Below are 19,191 nucleotides of genomic sequence, written 5' to 3' on the forward strand. Positions count from 1 at the left end.
CGCATTGATATTTTAATTTTTATACTTTCTTTTTCATTTGAGTACACATATATATACAAATATACATATATTTGGTCTATATATATATATAGTTATTCATATACAAACAGTTATTTGTTTCCAAATCATATTCTACGCAAGCCAATTCATTACTTAAATAGGCTTTTCACACGCTCTTCTAGGCTCATAAATTTTATTAGCAAACATTAGGAGCCGTTAAGAGGCGTGCATTTACCTCTATGCCATTTTGCTATTTTTCGATTTTTTGTTTACACGCTAATATCTAATCGAACAATCATTTCGGTTTTGCTCTTAATCTCCGCCGGCATTGTTCGGAAACTTTCGAAAAGTTCGTTTACTAACTGAAAACTTCATTATAATTTATTTTGTTTTATTATTATTTAAATGCCAGGTTTTCGTCAAAAATCACGTACTTCTAATTGAAATGCCATAAATTTGGCTTTGACCTACAAAAAGCCTTTATTACGGTACATGCGTGTATGCTGTGCTTATATTGAGATAGACTTCGGTAAAAGTTTCACAGCAAGGCTTAAAACTACATATTTGAGAAACGTTTTTGAAAGTCAAAATTAGTAAAATCTAAAATCAATTAATTGAAAATAATACAAGTTGACTTGGGTATCAGTAATGATTGGAAAAATAATGATGTAACTATACGAACAGATCTCGGGTTAAAAAAAAACTCAGTAAGAAATATCTATGGATATTAGAACCAGTCTGAAGCGTGAGTTTGCTCAATTCCAATTGCTAAAATTTTTAAGTATATAGTCTAATTTCAATTATAGCCTGGTATGGCTCAAAGCTGTAGAAAAATAAATATAAAGTTGTTATCTAGCATATATCAGTGATCTCAAAGCAGACCAGCTGTTACTGAATATAAATTGGAACTTCCATAACTCGAAGATCTCCATAACTCGAACTTTTGAATTGGCAATAGCGTTTAGAAATCAGATTTCATACAAATTTCCTTCCACTCACTCAAACTTCCTTAACTCGAAGTTCTTCATAAATCCAACTCTTGATTTGACATTCGAAGAAATCAAATTTAATACAGATTTCAGATTACAGATTTGACAACTTTCTTTTTTAATTTTTTTTTCTGAACCATCAACATCTCAAGAATATTGTGTGAAAGTTTTAGGTCATTCGGAGAAAAACTAACGAAGTTACAGCAGGTTGAATAACGGTACCTCCAGCTACCTGCGCTGAGTGTACAAAACTTTGAATAGATTTTCCCAAATATGTCATTTTTAAAGTCGGTGACCAGCCTACAGAAAAAACTACTGCATCGATCGTTTTGAAATTTTGAACAAATATTCTACATATATATAGCTCTCGAATGACGTTTTCGACGAATTTTAATTACTAACAATTTTACAATAACAAATAGGTCGATTTCGTCTAAAATAGTCATTTTGGCTTGAAAATGGTACCAAAATGTTAAAAATTGGAAAATTAAAAAAAAATCGACGTAAATTGAAAGATAAACTAATAAACTAAAGAAATCATTTTAATTTTTTGGTTGCGGATGATCCAGTAATGCTGTAGGCTGGTCACCGCACAACAACTTCTTTTCGAGGTGCCTGCAGAGATCGACGATAAATCCGTTATTCCTCGCTATTTTTCGATAAAACTTTTTTTTAATTATTCTTCAAATGTTGTACTTTCATATAATAATAATAAGTAAAATAAACCTACAGCAATAATTTTTTCTAAAAAAATTCATGAAAAAAGGTCTTTTTTCGACGAAACAAACCTCCCTCCCCCTTAACTTATGAACATAAAACTCTATGCGATGTAAATAAATAAAACTGTGTATAAAGCTATATATTACAGATTTTTGAAAAATTGTATGTTTTAATGGAAATTCCATAACTCAAAGTCTCTCTAACTCGAAGTTTTTTTTTTGGATCATAGTGATTCGAGTTAGAGAAGTTCCACTGTATCTAACATATGCATATCCATAAATAGTATCTAACTGCATAACGCCACCGTAGTTTTAAAAATTAAACTAAAGTTTTTTCCAATTCACTCGGGAAGAATATATGTATGTATATTCAACTAAAAGAGTTACAAAAATAAAATGTTTCATATTTCAAAATTAATTTCTCTGTGTAAAAATCATAAGTTTCATATTTCAAAATTAATTTCTCTGTGTAAAAATCATTAACTAATTTTTGTTGTGATTTTTTTAATGATTTCAAATCTGTTAAATTATAATTTTTGGCAAGAACTTCGAATATAGATCGAACATCAACAAAGATCCGCAAAAAAAATGTGGCATGTCTCTCACACAAACGTCTAAATGTGCTAATCTCCTGGATTAACTTTCAGGCCTTATTTTTTTTTTAGTGTGAAATTTTAAATCCATCACTTCCATGAACCCTTTTAACCTTCGTATAATCTGCCAAAATTTTACAAACCGTGCTATAAAGAAAACCCTTTAAAAATATTTGAATTCCTTTACTATTTTTGCAATAAATGCAGCTTCTTTACTTTACTTAAGAAGCAGCCAATCAACCTTTTAAAGGCATAAATTTATATGTAAAGGTGGATGCTAAATTCCAAGAAGTGAACTCACGTGCTTTCCAAAACAAATGACGCGTAAATTTTTCGGAAAAAAACCTTTCAACTGCAATGCCCTTGCTGCGAGAAGTAAATCCGCTTTTTCAGTTCGTCATTCCAATGCAATGAATATATATAGATACATATATATATGTATATATATATGAGTATATAAAAATGAATGTTTTAGTATTGTTAGACACTCGCTGTGAAACCACTAGCGCAACTACTACCTGCTGACTTCTTTGGCTGCAGTCACGTTGCATACAAACAAAGAGGTGTGTGTGTGTATGTATCGGTATAGGTGTTGAAGCAGCAAATGGTTAAAACTGTGTTTTACCCAGCGCGGGTTTTCGTATGAGATTGCAATATTCAAATACATATATTGCATTTTTACAACCTCATGATGAATAAATTAGCAAATTTTACTGTCATTTATTTTTATACAATTTTTATAGTTATTTAACGATATTTAACAAATTAAAAATACTCCACTTTGGTTGAACGTTGTGTTTAAAAAATCGACTAAAAATAATACGATAAACCACCAAATATTTTTGTTTTTAATTTTTTGTTTTTTCAATTTACACCACATAGCTGGCATGCTATTCAAGGAACTTGTGCTGAGTCACCATATTGAAATGTAAAACAAATTAATTCATTTAATTTAATTTTCATGCAATAACAAGAAACCTTCAAAGGTTAAATGTACAATGGCAATTGATATGATTTTACCGTTAATTTGTACTGTTAGTGAAAAAATGTGTTCGCTTTTAATAACATTTGTGTTGCTTTTTGCGTTGTAGTTTTAGCGTTTTTTATGGAATTCTTGGAAAATAATACGCAACAACAATTTTATAATAAAATCAATAGACCTTCATATTCAAGTTGAACCCTTTTAGGTAGAGAAATAGGCGCTATAACTGTGATAATTGAATATCGAACAATGAGCGCAGCTTTATGCTGCATTCAGATGCATAAGTAATGGATCAGTGCTGGGTGACAAAGAGAAAAACAATTACCTTGTTCTAAAATGCAGCTGTACTTTGATAACTTACTCACTGATAATTCTTACAATGACTTGAGCTTATTTCATGCTACTCATGCAAGGAGCATAGCGCCTTATAAACATCGGTCATAATTTCTTAGTGTGTTTCATTGAAAAGCTCAAGTTTTTCTAACTGAAAATCTGAACTGCCGTAAGCTTGTTGAAAATAGTGTTGATTAATTCCAGCTCTCATGAGTGTAATTTGAACTTTGCAGAATATTTCTGAACTAAGCTAACCTCACATTTTCTTTAGAAAAATCTCTAAATTAAAAAGTTAACTTATTTTAATATTTGACTCTAGAAGAAACGTTCACGACCTTTTCGGCAATTTTGCCTTCATTGTGAAAAATAAAGTAATCATCAAGGCTTTGTTTTTGAAAAAAAAATAAATCGTTCAATCAATATATTCTCGCTTGGTTTCGAATGAGAAGGAAATCTTTAGCGATACCGATTTTGGTTCTAAAAGCTTTCAGATTGCCAATATATAGCTAACCTATGAAGCATATGGAATAATTAGTTAGTGTCCGACCGATACCCAATTCTTGGTCGATTCTTTATACTCCTTTTGAATTACACTTAGATAATATTTTTTTTTTTTACTTTCTTGATTTCTTAAATGCCTAAAATATTCATCTTAAAACACAGTTAGAGTCATATTTGCCTGAACCAATCATTCCTCACGATGGTAATATTAAGTCTAATCTAGTTGAATTTTGTTGCCGATACTGGCCGATGCCGATGCCAGGGCCGATTAATCGATCGGACTCTATAATTAGTGCAGACAACAGCCTACAACTGGAGGATTCATGATCAAAGAATCAAGCCATATTTTCATTCAAAAACACTTAATGATTAGGGTAATGGCTTTTCAGCCCATATTGTAGAGAAGAGACGGACATCTTTAGATATATGATTTTCGAGCAGAATTCACCAAATTTAATCTTGTTCAGACCTTTAACTATAACTAGAGATATGCCTTCTATAACCTTTATCAGGAGAGAATTGAATTTTAATAAATTCTATTAAAAAAAAAGCTGGTAGCATTACAACTTTTATTACAAGTAATTACTTAAATAAACCATTAACATACACTGCATATCACTACATTTCTTTTAGAATATTTTCTAGCTTCAAAATATTTCGCTTCTTATTGTGTGAGATCTTCTGAAGTTATTAGCTTTTCAAGTTCGAGCTGTAATTAGGAACTCGTTGACCTTAAACTCGAGTAAAATGTTCGTAAAAAGTCATGAGCACTTAATTTACCGCTACTGGTTTGTGGTGTGTTACAGAAATGGCCAGCATTTAACATTATTCGAGTAAAAGCTTCGCTGGAAGAGAGATTTATGATCTTATCTTAATCTTACACTAGCAAAACGAGCGCTAATTATAGTTTAACTAGTTTGTATGGGTTTGTATCTATAAAAACATTACACGAAACAGATTACAAGCCATCAAAGTATGTTTATGAATTAATTAATTTCTTTGAGTTATATGACGAAACTACAAAAACTCGACTACCTAACATATTCTTAAAAACCAACAAAACCCTTTGTGTCTTCATATCAGCGCTATGAACTCAATTAAATGAATTTGACCTGAATTTCCTCAACCAACAACGCTCTCCGCCACATACCGCGCGCGCGTTCTCCATAAATCCAAAATGAAAAAAGTGACGCGTTCATTACGTCCGAAAAGTAAGAAAGCGAAAGATGCGCAATATAACGCGTTGAGCGGTGGTAACGGTAATGGTGGTAGCGCTCAATATGATGTTAGCGGCACTGAATCCATGCCTGCCGTACACAACTACAGCAAGAGTAAGAACAAAATTAAGGTAAAAACCACAAAAACACAACCAACAAAAGTAAAATTAACTAACGCGCGCACGAAAAACCAAACTGCCTCAACGCGAACGGGTGACGCCGCCTACGCAACCGCATCGATAGAACGCGCATCGATCTCCTCAACAACAACGGACAACAACAATTTTAATTATTCATCGCTAAATCGAAAGCGCAACAGTTATAGTAACAGCAGTTGCGGCAGCATCGTTACACGCGATACTACAACGCCCACCACCACCGCTGCTGGAAACGCGTCCAAACAACAACTACAAAACCGCCGCGGTTATGACAGAAAGCGCTGGTGGCGCCGCTTGCTGCGCTTTAGCCTATGTGCAGGCGCGCGAAGGAAGCGCGCCGCGCCACCGCACAGTCGTTACAAAGATTACTGGCATCAGCCAGCAAAAAAGCAAAAGCGACGCAGGTGTTGCTCCTGCTGCAGTGGTTTGCCAAAGCGCGTGGGTGGCGCCAAATGTTGGCGCTGGTGCTGTGTACCGTGCTGCTGTTGCAACAGACGCAAAGGCAGTTATCCATATGATTCGGAGGAAGATGATGACATCGATGGCAAATTCGCTGCGTACATATATGAAATGCAGCAGCGAGATCTGGCCGCGCTTCCAACCGCATCCGCCGCTGACGCATCACCAACCGTAGCAACCACACAATTGCAAAGTATGCCAACGAAAGAAAGTACTAAACAAGAACACGCACTTACAACGGCTACCGAAAGGGTTAGCGAACTCGGCAGTACGCCAGTAGTTGGCGCGTGTAATCTGGCGCCGCCGCCGCCCACTGCATTTGTCTATCGGCGCCGCAGCAGCAATGGCGGTTTGTTGAAGCTGAAGCCACGCGCTTGGACATGGGACGATAGTCTGCGCTCTAATTCAGATCGCTTTCTCGAAACGCTCGAGGAGGACGAATTGAATGCGCCGCATGTTTGTAGTTTCGAGGCGCGTAGGCCGCCCTTACTCGCGCCAACAGCTGAGGTGCACAGACGAGGAGGTATACCCACACGAGTGGGTATGGTGAGACTGCCAGCAACTCACTGTACCCGTAGTCGTAGCTTAGCAGCACATGAAACGTTTAGACAATAAAGCGCACGGAAAATAAATTCTCCACGCACAAATATCAATATTTTATATAAATATTTCGCTAAAACCACAACCAATTTACGTCTATTTTAGACAAGCACAAATTTTATTCATACTTTTTACTCGCCACTGAATTTCAAACACCACGCACCAATCGCTCACTCTGCTGCTTCCCCTCAAAGCAATTTCGCACGCATTCTTGCATGAAACACAGCACTTTTTAGAATTTATGTTGTGTTAATGTCGTAAATTTCTGTTCATAACTTTTGGCAGAACAATCAAGCCGCGATATTGCTCCGTATTTTATGCTCTTCAAATATGAATTTGTGCAACGAGCGTTATGAAAACGTCAAATTTGACGCTGCTATTATTTATTCTCGATAAAAATAATGAATTTTAAATTTTTACTATCTGCTATAAACTTCCAAAGCTCAGGTATTAAGTTAAATGTTCCTGTTGAAAATGCTCAGTTGTGGAAAATAGGAAAATCCTTGGTTCCAATCTCAACAAAATCGATGTAAGCCTTTACGTTACCTATAAAGGGAACACAGAAGAACGTTTCTGCAAATTTTTCTCAAGGTTCTAATAATCAAATTCTCTTGTCACCAAAGTCTACCGTCATATTTGCTTTTCGCCATAATACTCAAGAGCAACATATGAATAGGGTATGAAGTACCTTATAAAGGGTGATTTTTTAAGAGCTTGATAACTTTTTTAAAAAAAAAAACGCATAAAATTTGCAAAATCTCATCGGTATTTGAAACGTTAGATTGGTTCATGACATTTACTTTTTGAAGATAATTTCATTTAAATGTTGACCGCGGCTGCGTCTTAGGTGGTCCATTCGGAAAGTCCAATTTTGGGCAACTTTTTCGAGCATTTCGGCCGGAATAGCCCGAATTTCTTCGGAAATGTTGTCTTCCAAAGCTGGAATAGTTGCTGGCTTATTTCTGTAGACTTTAGACTTGACGTAGCCCCACAAAAAATAGTCTAAAGGCGTTAAATCGCATGATCTTGGTGGCCAACTTACGGGTCCATTTCTTGAGATGAATTGTTCTCCGAAGTTTTCCCTCAAAATGGCCATAGAATCGCGAGCTGTGTGGCATGTAGCGCCATCTTGTTGAAACCACATGTCAACCAAGTTCAGTTCTTCCATTTTTGGCAACAAAAAGTTTGTTAGCATCGAACGATAGCGATCGCCATTCACCGTAACGTTGCGTCCAACAGCATCTTTGAAAAAATACGGTCCAATGATTCCACCAGCGTACAAACCACACCAAACAGTGCATTTTTCGGGATGCATGGGCAGTTCTTGAACGGCTTCTGGTTGCTCTTCACCCCAAATGCGGCAATTTTGCTTATTTACGTAGCCATTCAACCAGAAATGAGCCTCATCGCTGAACAAAATTTGTCGATAAACACATTTCGAACCGAACACTGATTTTGGTAATAAAATTCAATGATTTGCAAGCGTTGCTCGTTAGTAAGTCTATTCATGATGAAATGTCAAAGCATACTGAGCATCTTTCTCTTTGACACCATGTCTGAAATCCCACGTGATCTGTCAAATACTAATGCATGAAAATCCTAACCTCAAAAAAATCACCCGTTAGATATTGTAGTGTAGATAAAGAAGTACAGATGGGAAAACGTATCCTCTGTGTGTGGTGGCCTCAAACAAAGAACGCGAATATCTCATCTATAATGAAACTAAATCAGCGCAGTCGCTCATTATTCCCGTCCTGATGTATGGCCCTGAAGCGTGGACGATGACAATATCCGATGAGACGACTCTTGGGGTTTTCGAGAGAAAAGTTTTTCGTAAGATTTATGGTCCTCTGAACATTGGCAACGGCGAATACCGCAGACGATGGAACGATGAGCTGTACGATTTATACGACGACATTGACATAGTTCAGCGAATAAAAGACAGCGGCTACGCTGGCTAGGTCATGTTGTACGAATGGATGAAAACACTCCAGCTCTGAAAGTGTTCGATGCAGTACCCGCTGGAGGAAGCCGCGGAAGAGGACGACCTCCACTCCGGTGGAAAGACCAAATGCAAAGTGACCTGGCTTCACTTGGTGTTTCCAGTTGGCGCCAAAAAGCAAAAAGGAGGAACGAGTGGCGCGCTCTGGTGGATTCGGCTATAATCGCTTAAGCGGTTTCTACGCCAAATATATATATATATAATGAAACTAAATCTCTTAAAGATAGAAAAACGCTTTGAAAATCTAGTTGATAGATTTCGTTAGTTCAAAGGCGACTGATCCATATATCAGAAATCCTATTTGGTTACTTATAATTTCAAATATTCTATTATTAAATTGTATACTTTCTACTATAACAGATATTGCTATAAACCACTTTAAACATATATCATAACTGAATAACTAATAATACAATACCATTTCCCTCAATAACTTTAATTATATAAAAATGTATACAGATAACATACATAAAAATCCAGTTACTAGCACAAATTAATTGCTTTATCACCGCCAAACCTCTTCGAAGCAAGTTCTCGTTATACACTATCTATAAAGTATATAATTTTATTATTGCTAATATGACGCATTTTCATACTGCATACAAACATACAGATTTACATATATACTGGTAGTTATCTATATAATTATATGCGTTTATGTAAAGTCATTGCTGTGTTATGTCGTGTTAAGTATGCACTGCAAGAATATATAAATTTTAATGAAACAACTTGTATTTGTAGTTGAGATTAATATTGTTGATAGATTTTGTGTTTGAACGTGGAATTAGTTTACCTTGGCCTACAACTATGAAACATTGGAAAGAACTAGCTATTTTCAGATATCTTATCGCGCTTATCAAGTTAATGAACTCGTGATATGAAAACCTTATTTTAATTATAATTATTTCTTTTTTGTGTTTGTTTTGATGATGACGACAATATGGGTTGTTCCTACCAACAAGTGGAATAATACTTTGTGTATATAAACAATATTTTCTAAAGTGCGCTAATCAAAGAAACTTTTTGGGATTTCCCGAATTTTATAATTGGAAAATACATAAATTTATGGATTTCTTAAAACATATATCATATACAATAATATAAATATATATCATATACATATATACAAACAATAATAATATTGTTCTAATCATTTTAGATTGGAATCTCTGAACTATATCAATGTTGGTTGCACAGGTCGTACCCCACAGTTGAATAGCATTCATCCAAATCGGTTTTATGATTGGATTATATAATAGGACTTTGTCCTCTAGGCTACGTTTAGAATTTTTGTTTAAAATCCGATTTACATTTGCTACTCTTAACTATATGTTTCCGCCACGTGAGCCTTCGATCCAGGTATATCCCAAGATAAGTTACTTCATTCGCTTGGGGTACTAGTACATTGTTTATTTTAATTGTCCGGCATGTTTCCGATCTTAGCGAGAATGTAATATGCTTGCATTTTTGCTCATTAATATTTATACGCCAGTTGGCTAGCCAATCTTCGACATTCTTCTAATACTCTTGATGCTCTTGGTTTGAGCATTTGTTACGGCTTATTAGAGCTGTGTCATCCCCAAAAGTGGATGTCAATACGTTATTAGCTGCAGTATATATTAAATACAGAGTTGGGCCTAATACACTGCCCTGAGGTACACCAGCCCTTATTGCACGTTCTTCTGATATGAAATCTGCAACTTTAACTGTAAACTTCCTGTTTCTTAAATATGACTCCAAAGTTTTAAGCAATTCGTAAGGTAAAGTGTTTTTGATTTTCCATAAGAGGCATTCATGCCTTATCGAACGCCTGAGCTAAATCTGGGAAAATAGCTGAAGAGTACTCTCTGTGCTCGAATGCCTTTCTGATTTCGTTAGTAATTCTATTTACTTGCTCTAAAGTGCCATGTTTAGTACGAAACCCGAATTGGTGCGTTGGTATTATGTTATTTTCGTGGAGACATTTTTGATAGTAAAACTTTTTCGAATATTTTGGAAATACGAGGTAAGAGACTTATTGGTAATTCGGTAATATGGCAACAAGGATCCTATTCAGTAGAGTAGCAGTCCTCTAAAGGCCATAGGGAACGTTTTAGCTTTATATCAATCTTATAACTTTATAGTACCATTTTTGTAGAGCGATTAGACTTTTGCTTCAAAATGGGGCTCAGTCTCGAATTAATCTCTCTCACTAAATATTCTTCCATCGAGCATTATATAAAGCTCTGAGGAAGAAAAACTCTGTCTAGCCCACAATAAATTAATAATAAAATATACAGTTAGATTATTGTAAAAAAAAAACTTTCTCTTAACAATCAGTCAGCCATCAGCCACTTAAATTCATAACAGACAATATGAGTGCGTACCGACAAGACACACACCAAAAAATGCGTGGAAAAACTCGGCCTATTATCTGTCGAGCTATAAACGCCATACTTATCAAATTTTTTTATGCATCCATTTACATTTTAATATAGAAATGTGAACACTGCATAATAAGTACATTGGCTCACTGTCACCTCGTTTGGTCATAAGAAATGAAATGGTCACTATCCGCTGACCAGCCATAATCGATGTATCCGAAAGCGTGGCACATGTCACATTCACTTAAATTTAATTACTTAACTATTGCTGGGGATACGAACGGAGCGGAGCGCGTTTGAGTTGTTGTGTTGTTGTAATACATACAACAAAACGAAAAGATAAGTCAAGTTTGTGCAAACTGAAAGCTCGAAACGAAAAGTGTTTATATGTATATATATATGTACTTGGTATATTTACTTGGACATATGTATGTCTGTCTTTAGCTACAATAGAAAACCGGCTGTAAGACACGTTTTTGCCGCTTAAAATATTTTGCTGCTCTTGCACAATCGCATAAGCGTCGCCTTAGGTGTGCGTCGCCTTAGACTTTTGGGAGTGCGCGTGCACTATGCAGGCTTTTATCAATGCTACTTGGGTGCACACAAACACTATATACATACATATATATATATATATGTATGTATGTTTAAATTTATATATGTATACGCACGTTTGCATGCACAACGGCCAGCAGCGTGTTTTTCCACAATCGAAACCAATAAATAAGTATGCATGTATATATGTATGTTCATTACGCGTTAACTGCCTTGTTGCAATTACAACTATTTCTCTTATTACCAACTAACAACACACGCCTGTATGTCTGTCTGTACATATGTAATGAAATGCTTACATTGGCATTTGCAACTAATTAAATTGTTTACTGATTTGGCTTTTTCTTCTTTTCGTTCACTTGCAGAGGAGGCCAAAGCAGCCGCCGAGGAATCCAACCAATCGCCCGTTATTGGCAAACGCAATGAGTCCACAGCGAGTCCGATCCAGTCACGTGGCAGCGGCACCAGCGAAACATGGCCAGCGCAATCGGATGAGGATATCGATCGTTTGGTGGCGATGCATCAAAATCGCGATAGCCTCAGCTCATTGGGGGTAAGTGGACATTTTTTTTTATTTTGAATATTTTGAATATTGAATATTATATTTATATATTTATTTAAATTCAACCGTTCCGCCTAACGGTTGTCGGTAAACATAAATTATTGAGATTAATATAGATATAGATTTATATGAAATTAAAATTAACAATGACAAGATGAATTCGCAATTTATGTTCGCCGAAGTATCCATATTGCGTTAAATGAGATATCTAGATGAGATTTGGCACCCGTATTCTTTGGCATCCAAAGATGTTTACTTCAAAGCTTATATGGTTCCAATAATCATTCTTGTTCTACGAGCCTAACTCATTAATCAAATAGGTGTAGTGAAATAGTATAATCGTTGAAATTAATACCACAGACACGGACTTAGTTTAATTAGCTAAAAGATCTTCGAATAACTTCTAACTTATTTTCCTTTATTTTCCAAAAGTATCAGTTTTGGAATAACTTGAAATATAAAATAATGAGACATCTCATGAAATAGACATATGTATTTTAAGAAATATTCTCGAAAAATCTTCAAAATCTACCTCCTTTCTAACGTATTGTTGTTGGTCCCTCTTAGTATATCTTCATATCTCCAAAAGCGCTGAAACATCAGCGATCGACGTCAAATTGAATGAAGAAACTCCAAACTTTAAATCAAAACCGCGCATCCTTTTAAATATATTCCTTCCAAAGTATTGTGAGTACTAATGATATCAGGAAACCATGTTGAATACCATACAATCAACGAGTATTTAGGTTATGGTTACGAAGCCTTTATTGAACCAACTGGAAAAATAATTTGTTCTGAAACAAACCTTCTAGAATAATTTTATCAAGGAAAATGATTAATTATTCATTACCCTCTCTTTGTTTTTCTGGTGATAATTGTAAATTGATTTACGCTCCAAATTTGTGTAATATTAGGTAACTTTGCCTCCGCCGTTTTCCAATAGATGTCTCTAGGGTCAAGCACTGGTCGATTAAATCGATTAAATTGTTTTATATCGATCTTGGACATTTGTGTCAACATTAACCCAAAAAAATATTTGTAGAGATCTGTTTGCTTCCCAAAATTATTCTCAACTGTCAAAATGTCACTTTTTGAGCCGAATTCTCGACATTTGCACGGAATACGCATGATGCCAGAAAGATGGCCAATATTTTGAATAACATTTTTGTAACCCTTTTTATTAAAAAAAGCATTAAATTTACAAAAAAAAATGGCGGAAGCAAGGTTATCTTATACGGCAAATTTTAAGAAACGAAAAATCGGAAGTATTTAAGAGGTCTGCATTCATAAATATTAGCATTAAAGCATTATTGGTATAATAGTACCGTATTATTTTGATCCCAACTAAATTAGTTTCCGATTTCTATTTTTGATTTGATATAGATTTCGATATAGACTGTCTATATAATATTCTACAAAAATAAGATGAGTAGTTGGAAGTCCAGTCCAAGTCAGTAATACACTTCGAGATTATTCCAACAAGTAAAAGTTCTGGAACACGCTTAACTATCAAACATAATATATACTTTCAAGGCATAATCGTATCACTTAAGTACACAAAATGTAAACAATGCCTGAGAAAATTTGTGCATTTCGTTTTCTTTACTTGTCCGCTAAGTTTTTTCCCATTGATAATACTTATACCATTCATGAATAGCGTAATATACTAAGACTTTTACATTATATTTTTAAACGAAAGATTGAGAAAGCAAATCCATCAAATAATTTATTGTAGTGTTCAGAATTTGTCTGAGTTGAAACAGCAAGATCTGTGCTAGATGTCATAACATGTAACCCTATATTTGAATTCAAACTAGTTCTTTAGTTTCAAAGATATCCGAATGAAATTTGTTATACTCGTAGGAATGGATGATCCCATTAGATTGTTAATTTATCGGAACCGAATAGATCAGACGAATACTTTTAAGGTCTACCCTTACTTCGCTATCCTTCATTAAGGGTATAAAGCAATGTGACGCAACCGAAGATACCGATGCTTTCGTGTTTAGTCATACCTTTATCGCTTTTTTACAGTAGCGCTGCACTGCTTTCATGTTTTACTAATAGACGATTAGTAAATATTTAAGAATGAAAAGCAAGAAGATTACGAAGAATTTTCTCATTGAATTGCATTATATATATATATATATATATATATTGGAAACAGCAAAAGCGAACGTGCACTAAAGCATTGTGCCGAAGCATTGTTGTGACGAATGAGGAAATTAGTACAAACTCATAAATTACAGATGCAGCTGCTTGCGATTGGGTACTCCGTAATTATGCAGATAGGAGAGCGAATGTACATACATACATACATATTTATATGAGTTAATATAAAGAAGAAACTAAGAACTATGTGGAGGCATTGAACGAGAACACGCGGAAAACAGCTGTGTTTATTTATAAATTGGAAAAATTCATTGAATAGTAATTTAAATAAAAATTGTGAAAATAAAATAAAATAAATTAAATCAAAATAATATTTTTTTAAATAAATTTTTTTATTTAAGAATATAAAAAATATATTTATAAATCATTTATTTTAATTCCAATTTCTTTTTGCTTTCCCTTCCTTTTCACGCATTAGCTTCGCTCGGATTCCATGGCCAGCGTTTACTCTGGCGCCGGCGAGGGACGCTATGGCACTGTGGTGGTCAAAGGTCAAGTCGAATTCGGCATGCAATACAACTACAAACTGGGCGCACTGGAGATACATGTGGTGCGCTGCAAAGATCTCGCTGCTGTCGATGTGAAGCGCAATCGCAGCGATCCCTATGTCAAGGTAAGCTAACCTGTGAATAATATACGAAAAAACTCTTTCTAAATTTTATATTTTTTCACACCAAAAACAACAGGTCTATCTACTGCCCGATAAGTCGAAGGCTGGCAAACGTAAAACCAAAGTCAAGAAGCACACACTCAATCCGATCTTCGATGAAATATTACGTTTCCACATGCCCATCTCCAGTCTGGAGTCGCGCACCTTGTGGCTCACCGTCTGGCATTCGGATATGTTTGGACGCAATGATTTCCTTGGCGAGGTTAGCGTCAGTTTGCAGGGCAAAGTATTCGACAATCCACAATCACAGTGGTATCTGCTGCAGGAGCGGGTAAGTACTACGAACTCACTTTTGAGTACTCTTCTTCATTGACTCTCTTTTATTGCAGAGTGAACCCTTCGATGAGATAGCCACCTATCGCGGTGATATAGTCGTCGGCCTGAAGTACATACCACCAGAGATGGTACGTCCGGGCTTCATGCGTAGTTCCTCCACCAGCAGCGGTAGTTCACAACTGCGTAAATTTGGTAGCATCAAATCGGTGGCATCGCGCTCCGATCGCTCCACAAAAGGCGGTCAACTGCATGTGCTCGTGAAGGAAGCGAAACATTTGAGTCCGATTAAAGTGAACGGCACTTGTGATGCCTTCTGTAAAAGGTAGGTACACCAATTGAACTTAATATGAGTCTTTGTCCAGCAGCTCATTTATATTATAATATATATGATGTATAATTACTATTGTTCTCTTACAGTTATTTACTGCCCGATCGCACGCGTAGTTCCAAACAAAAGACGCCAGTTGTCAAACGCTCATTACATCCCAGTTGGAATTATACTTTCATCTATGAGGACGTATCGCTGGACGATTTGTCCGAACGTGCACTCGAGCTAACGGTGTGGGATCACGATCGTTTGGCGAGTAATGAATTCCTCGGCGGTGTACGCTTTTCACTGGGCACAGGTGAGAATATTGTTTGAGAATATTTAAGGAAACACATTAAGCACGGTTACGCGCTCACTGTGTTAAGTGACAAAAAAAATTAAAATCTGAATCGATTTTAACAAGAACGTTTCTATATATTATATCCATTTTCATCATCTTGGAATTGCATTTTTTTGATGAATCGTTAGATTACCTGAAGTGTTGAAAATTTTATTTTGGTATAGTTGCCACCTGTTTAAGAAGCTCAAATACAATTACAGTATAGGAATCAAATTAAAGTGATTTAAAGAGTTTTAGAATTGAAAATAATTTTTGAAGATTGTTGCCACCTGTTTCAAAAGTTAAATTAAAAAAAAATTTACATTTTCGGAATGCTGTAATAAGGAAATCTATCTTAAACGGAATTAAAAGTATTTTCAATTGAAAAATATTTTTGAAAAGGGCTGCCACCTGGTGAATTTTCTTTTTGGAATTGAATTTTTTTGATGAATCGTTAGATTACTCGAACTGTTTAAAATAATAAATTTTTTTAGTATAGTTGCCACCTGTTTAAGAAGTTCAAAACAATACAATTGGTAAGATAAATTACTAATTACAGCATAGGAATCAAACTAAAGTGATTAAGATTAAAAAACCTTAAGAGTTGAAAATAATTTTTAAATGTAGTTGCCATCTGTTTCAAAAGTTAATTCGAAAAATAATTTAAAATTTTTGGAATGCTCTAATATGGAAATCTATCTTGAAGTGAAGTAAAAGTATTTTCAATTGAAAAATATTTGTGAAAAGAGATGCCACCTGGTAAATTTTTTTTTTATATAATTAATTAATTCTAGAACAAATAAAATTTGAGCATTAAATTGAAGTGGAGAAAGTGAAGTGAAGAAAATATAAATCCTTTCAATCAAAGCTTATCCTCAAATTTAAGTGTCTAGAAAGCCGTACAGAATCTTTCCTTTTTATATATTTAAAATTACTAAAATTAAAAATCTTCGAAAAATAAATTATTTTAAAATCTAATTACTTTCCGAGTTCCCTTTTTGATTTGATATAGATTTCCATATAGACTATATAGACTGTCTATATAAAATTCTCCAAAAATAAGATTAGTAGTTGGAATCCGATATTTTAGAGGCGTTTACTTATAAGTAATACATTTAGTATTTAATAAAAAATTACCCCTATTCTTCGTACAATAAATTAATTTAAAATCTAATTATTTTCCAGGCAAAAGCTATGGACGCCCCGTGGAATGGATGGACGCAACTGGCAAAGAGCTCTCTTTGTGGCAAAATATGATTGATCGTCCGAACTTCTGGGTCGAAGGCAGTCTAATATTAAGATCGACACTAGACGGTATACGTGCAATACCGTAAATGTATTACTGCTGCACGGCATGAGTAAACCCAAGTAAACACATTTTTGTACCAGTACAATTTGTAGCTGTGCGTTTAGAACAAAAAATATCAAAACACTAAAACAGTGTTGGAAAGAAAAAAAAAAAGAAAAAGATTGAAAAATCTTAGGACAAAAGTGAAAAGTAAAAAATGCAACTCAAAGTTATGCAAGACACATACCTATACATATATACATTCATATATTGCGTACATAGTGGAGATACATATATATATATATATATTGTAGTATATTAAATATATATGTAGGCAATATAACTGTAAGAAATATTTGTAGTTAATAATGAATTTGTTTAACTAAGTTCTACATTAAACGTTTGCAACTGAAAAGCATTATAGCATTTAGAAAACTATACACTGAAATGAAATGTAGAAATTGAGAAATTGTGTTTGAGTTTTGAAAAAATCAAAAAAACAAAAACAAAACAAGCAAGAAAGACAATTAAACTATGCATAGATGCACACATACAAAGAAATGTAAAAATTTAGTATTAAAAAATGAAAAATTAAATGAATTTTATAATAAAATATAAACGAAATTTAATTGAATTAAACCAAGTTCAACCAAAATTGCCAAAAAACTAAAAAAAAAGAATGGAAAATTGAATTTGATAATGAATATAGCAATTGAAATGAAATGAGCGGCTTTTGGGAACGATTTTGAATACTCGAATATGTTGAATGAGCAAATAATTTGAATTTTAAACAATTAACATTAAGGAATTAAGAATGTTGGAAGTGCAAAAGTGATGTAACTGTGAAAATAGAATTTGTATAAAAAATCTGCTTAAAACAATTGTGACAATTTGCAAATAAACTGACGAAAGTTAAATCAGAAAAGTATATTAAAGCATTATTAGTTAAGCCAAAAGCTAAGCTTAGAACAAATTATGTTTGCGAAAATTACAATTTAAGCATGCTTATGTAAAAAAAAAACAGACAAAAGTTCACACGACATACAGTGAAGATGGAAATTTACCAGTTTTTACAAAATTTGACAAAAAAAGATGAAATATTTAAACAAATTAAATTTTCTATATTTTCAAAAGCAAATTTATGATGCCATTGGCCATTGCAGATTTATAGAAATTCGAAAAGTTTATATTATATATATGTACATATATATATATATATACATAAATACATATGTATGTCTACATAGGTAATACAGCATATCAAATCAAATAAAATTTAATTAAATTCACATAAGTTTTCGAAAAATATTGAAAAAAATTTCAAAAATTACATACATATATACCAGTATATACGCATTAAACGCAAAATCACATAAATTATTGGCAGCACTCAACTGCTGTTAGCGCCAAAAATGCGCGAAAAAAGAAGTTTACATAACCTTAAACATTTATCGCACAATTATTAATTATTCTTAAAAATATAAAGAATAAAAATGAAGTTACTGTTATTTACCGTGTCGCAATTATACTTTGCAGCAAATAACATGCAATTGTTAGCAAAAAAACATTATTTAAAACGAGCGTGTTACATCACTTTTACTGTCAATGAGCTACTACTGTATGGCATAGAGACGAAGCTTAATATGACGAAATCGGAATGAATATTACTAAATTACAATAGCATTAATGATAAATTTAATTAAAAATACTTACTTGTACGATTTATATGTAATACATATTTTACATAAACACACACACACACATACTACATATTTACTTATATGTTGAATAGACATATTCATATAATACACCCTCTAAAAAAACGATATACAATAAAAATATACGATATATATACATACTAAATATTTTGTTCGATTTATTTTCTTATATTTTCAGATTTTCTTTATTTTGATTTTGCAGCGCTTTATAGATAATTTTTTTATGACATGTTGGTAATTAATAATTATTATATAGAATTAATACTGATTCGATTCTTCCAGCGAATAGTATTGAATTTCAATATGGTTTCCATTTACTTAATTCTTAATTATATTATAATTTTATTAAAAATTACCAAAGTTATTTTTAAAGCCACTCATGTTTCA

General features: G+C 33.8%; 1 protein-coding gene across 2 annotated transcripts in view; it reads left to right on the forward strand.

The window, feature by feature from the left end:
* The window catches only part of LOC105216776 (serine-rich adhesin for platelets), a 164,715-nt gene extending 146,184 nt beyond the window's left edge, over window positions 1-18,531 (forward strand). For both annotated transcript variants that reach the window (XM_054225427.1, XM_054225428.1), the window contains 6 exons: window positions 11,837-12,024; window positions 14,624-14,818; window positions 14,892-15,146; window positions 15,205-15,473; window positions 15,569-15,777; window positions 16,984-18,531. In XM_054225427.1, the coding sequence (XP_054081402.1) occupies window positions 11,837-12,024; window positions 14,624-14,818; window positions 14,892-15,146; window positions 15,205-15,473; window positions 15,569-15,777; window positions 16,984-17,132 (1,265 nt within the window). In that variant the 3' untranslated portion in view covers window positions 17,133-18,531. The remainder of the gene's footprint in view (window positions 1-11,836; window positions 12,025-14,623; window positions 14,819-14,891; window positions 15,147-15,204; window positions 15,474-15,568; window positions 15,778-16,983) is intronic.
* The last annotated feature ends 660 nt before the right edge of the window (window positions 18,532-19,191 follow it).

The sequence above is a fragment of the Zeugodacus cucurbitae genome, chromosome 2 (assembly GCF_028554725.1).
Source record: "Zeugodacus cucurbitae isolate PBARC_wt_2022May chromosome 2, idZeuCucr1.2, whole genome shotgun sequence".
NCBI lineage: Eukaryota > Metazoa > Arthropoda > Insecta > Diptera > Tephritidae > Zeugodacus > Zeugodacus cucurbitae.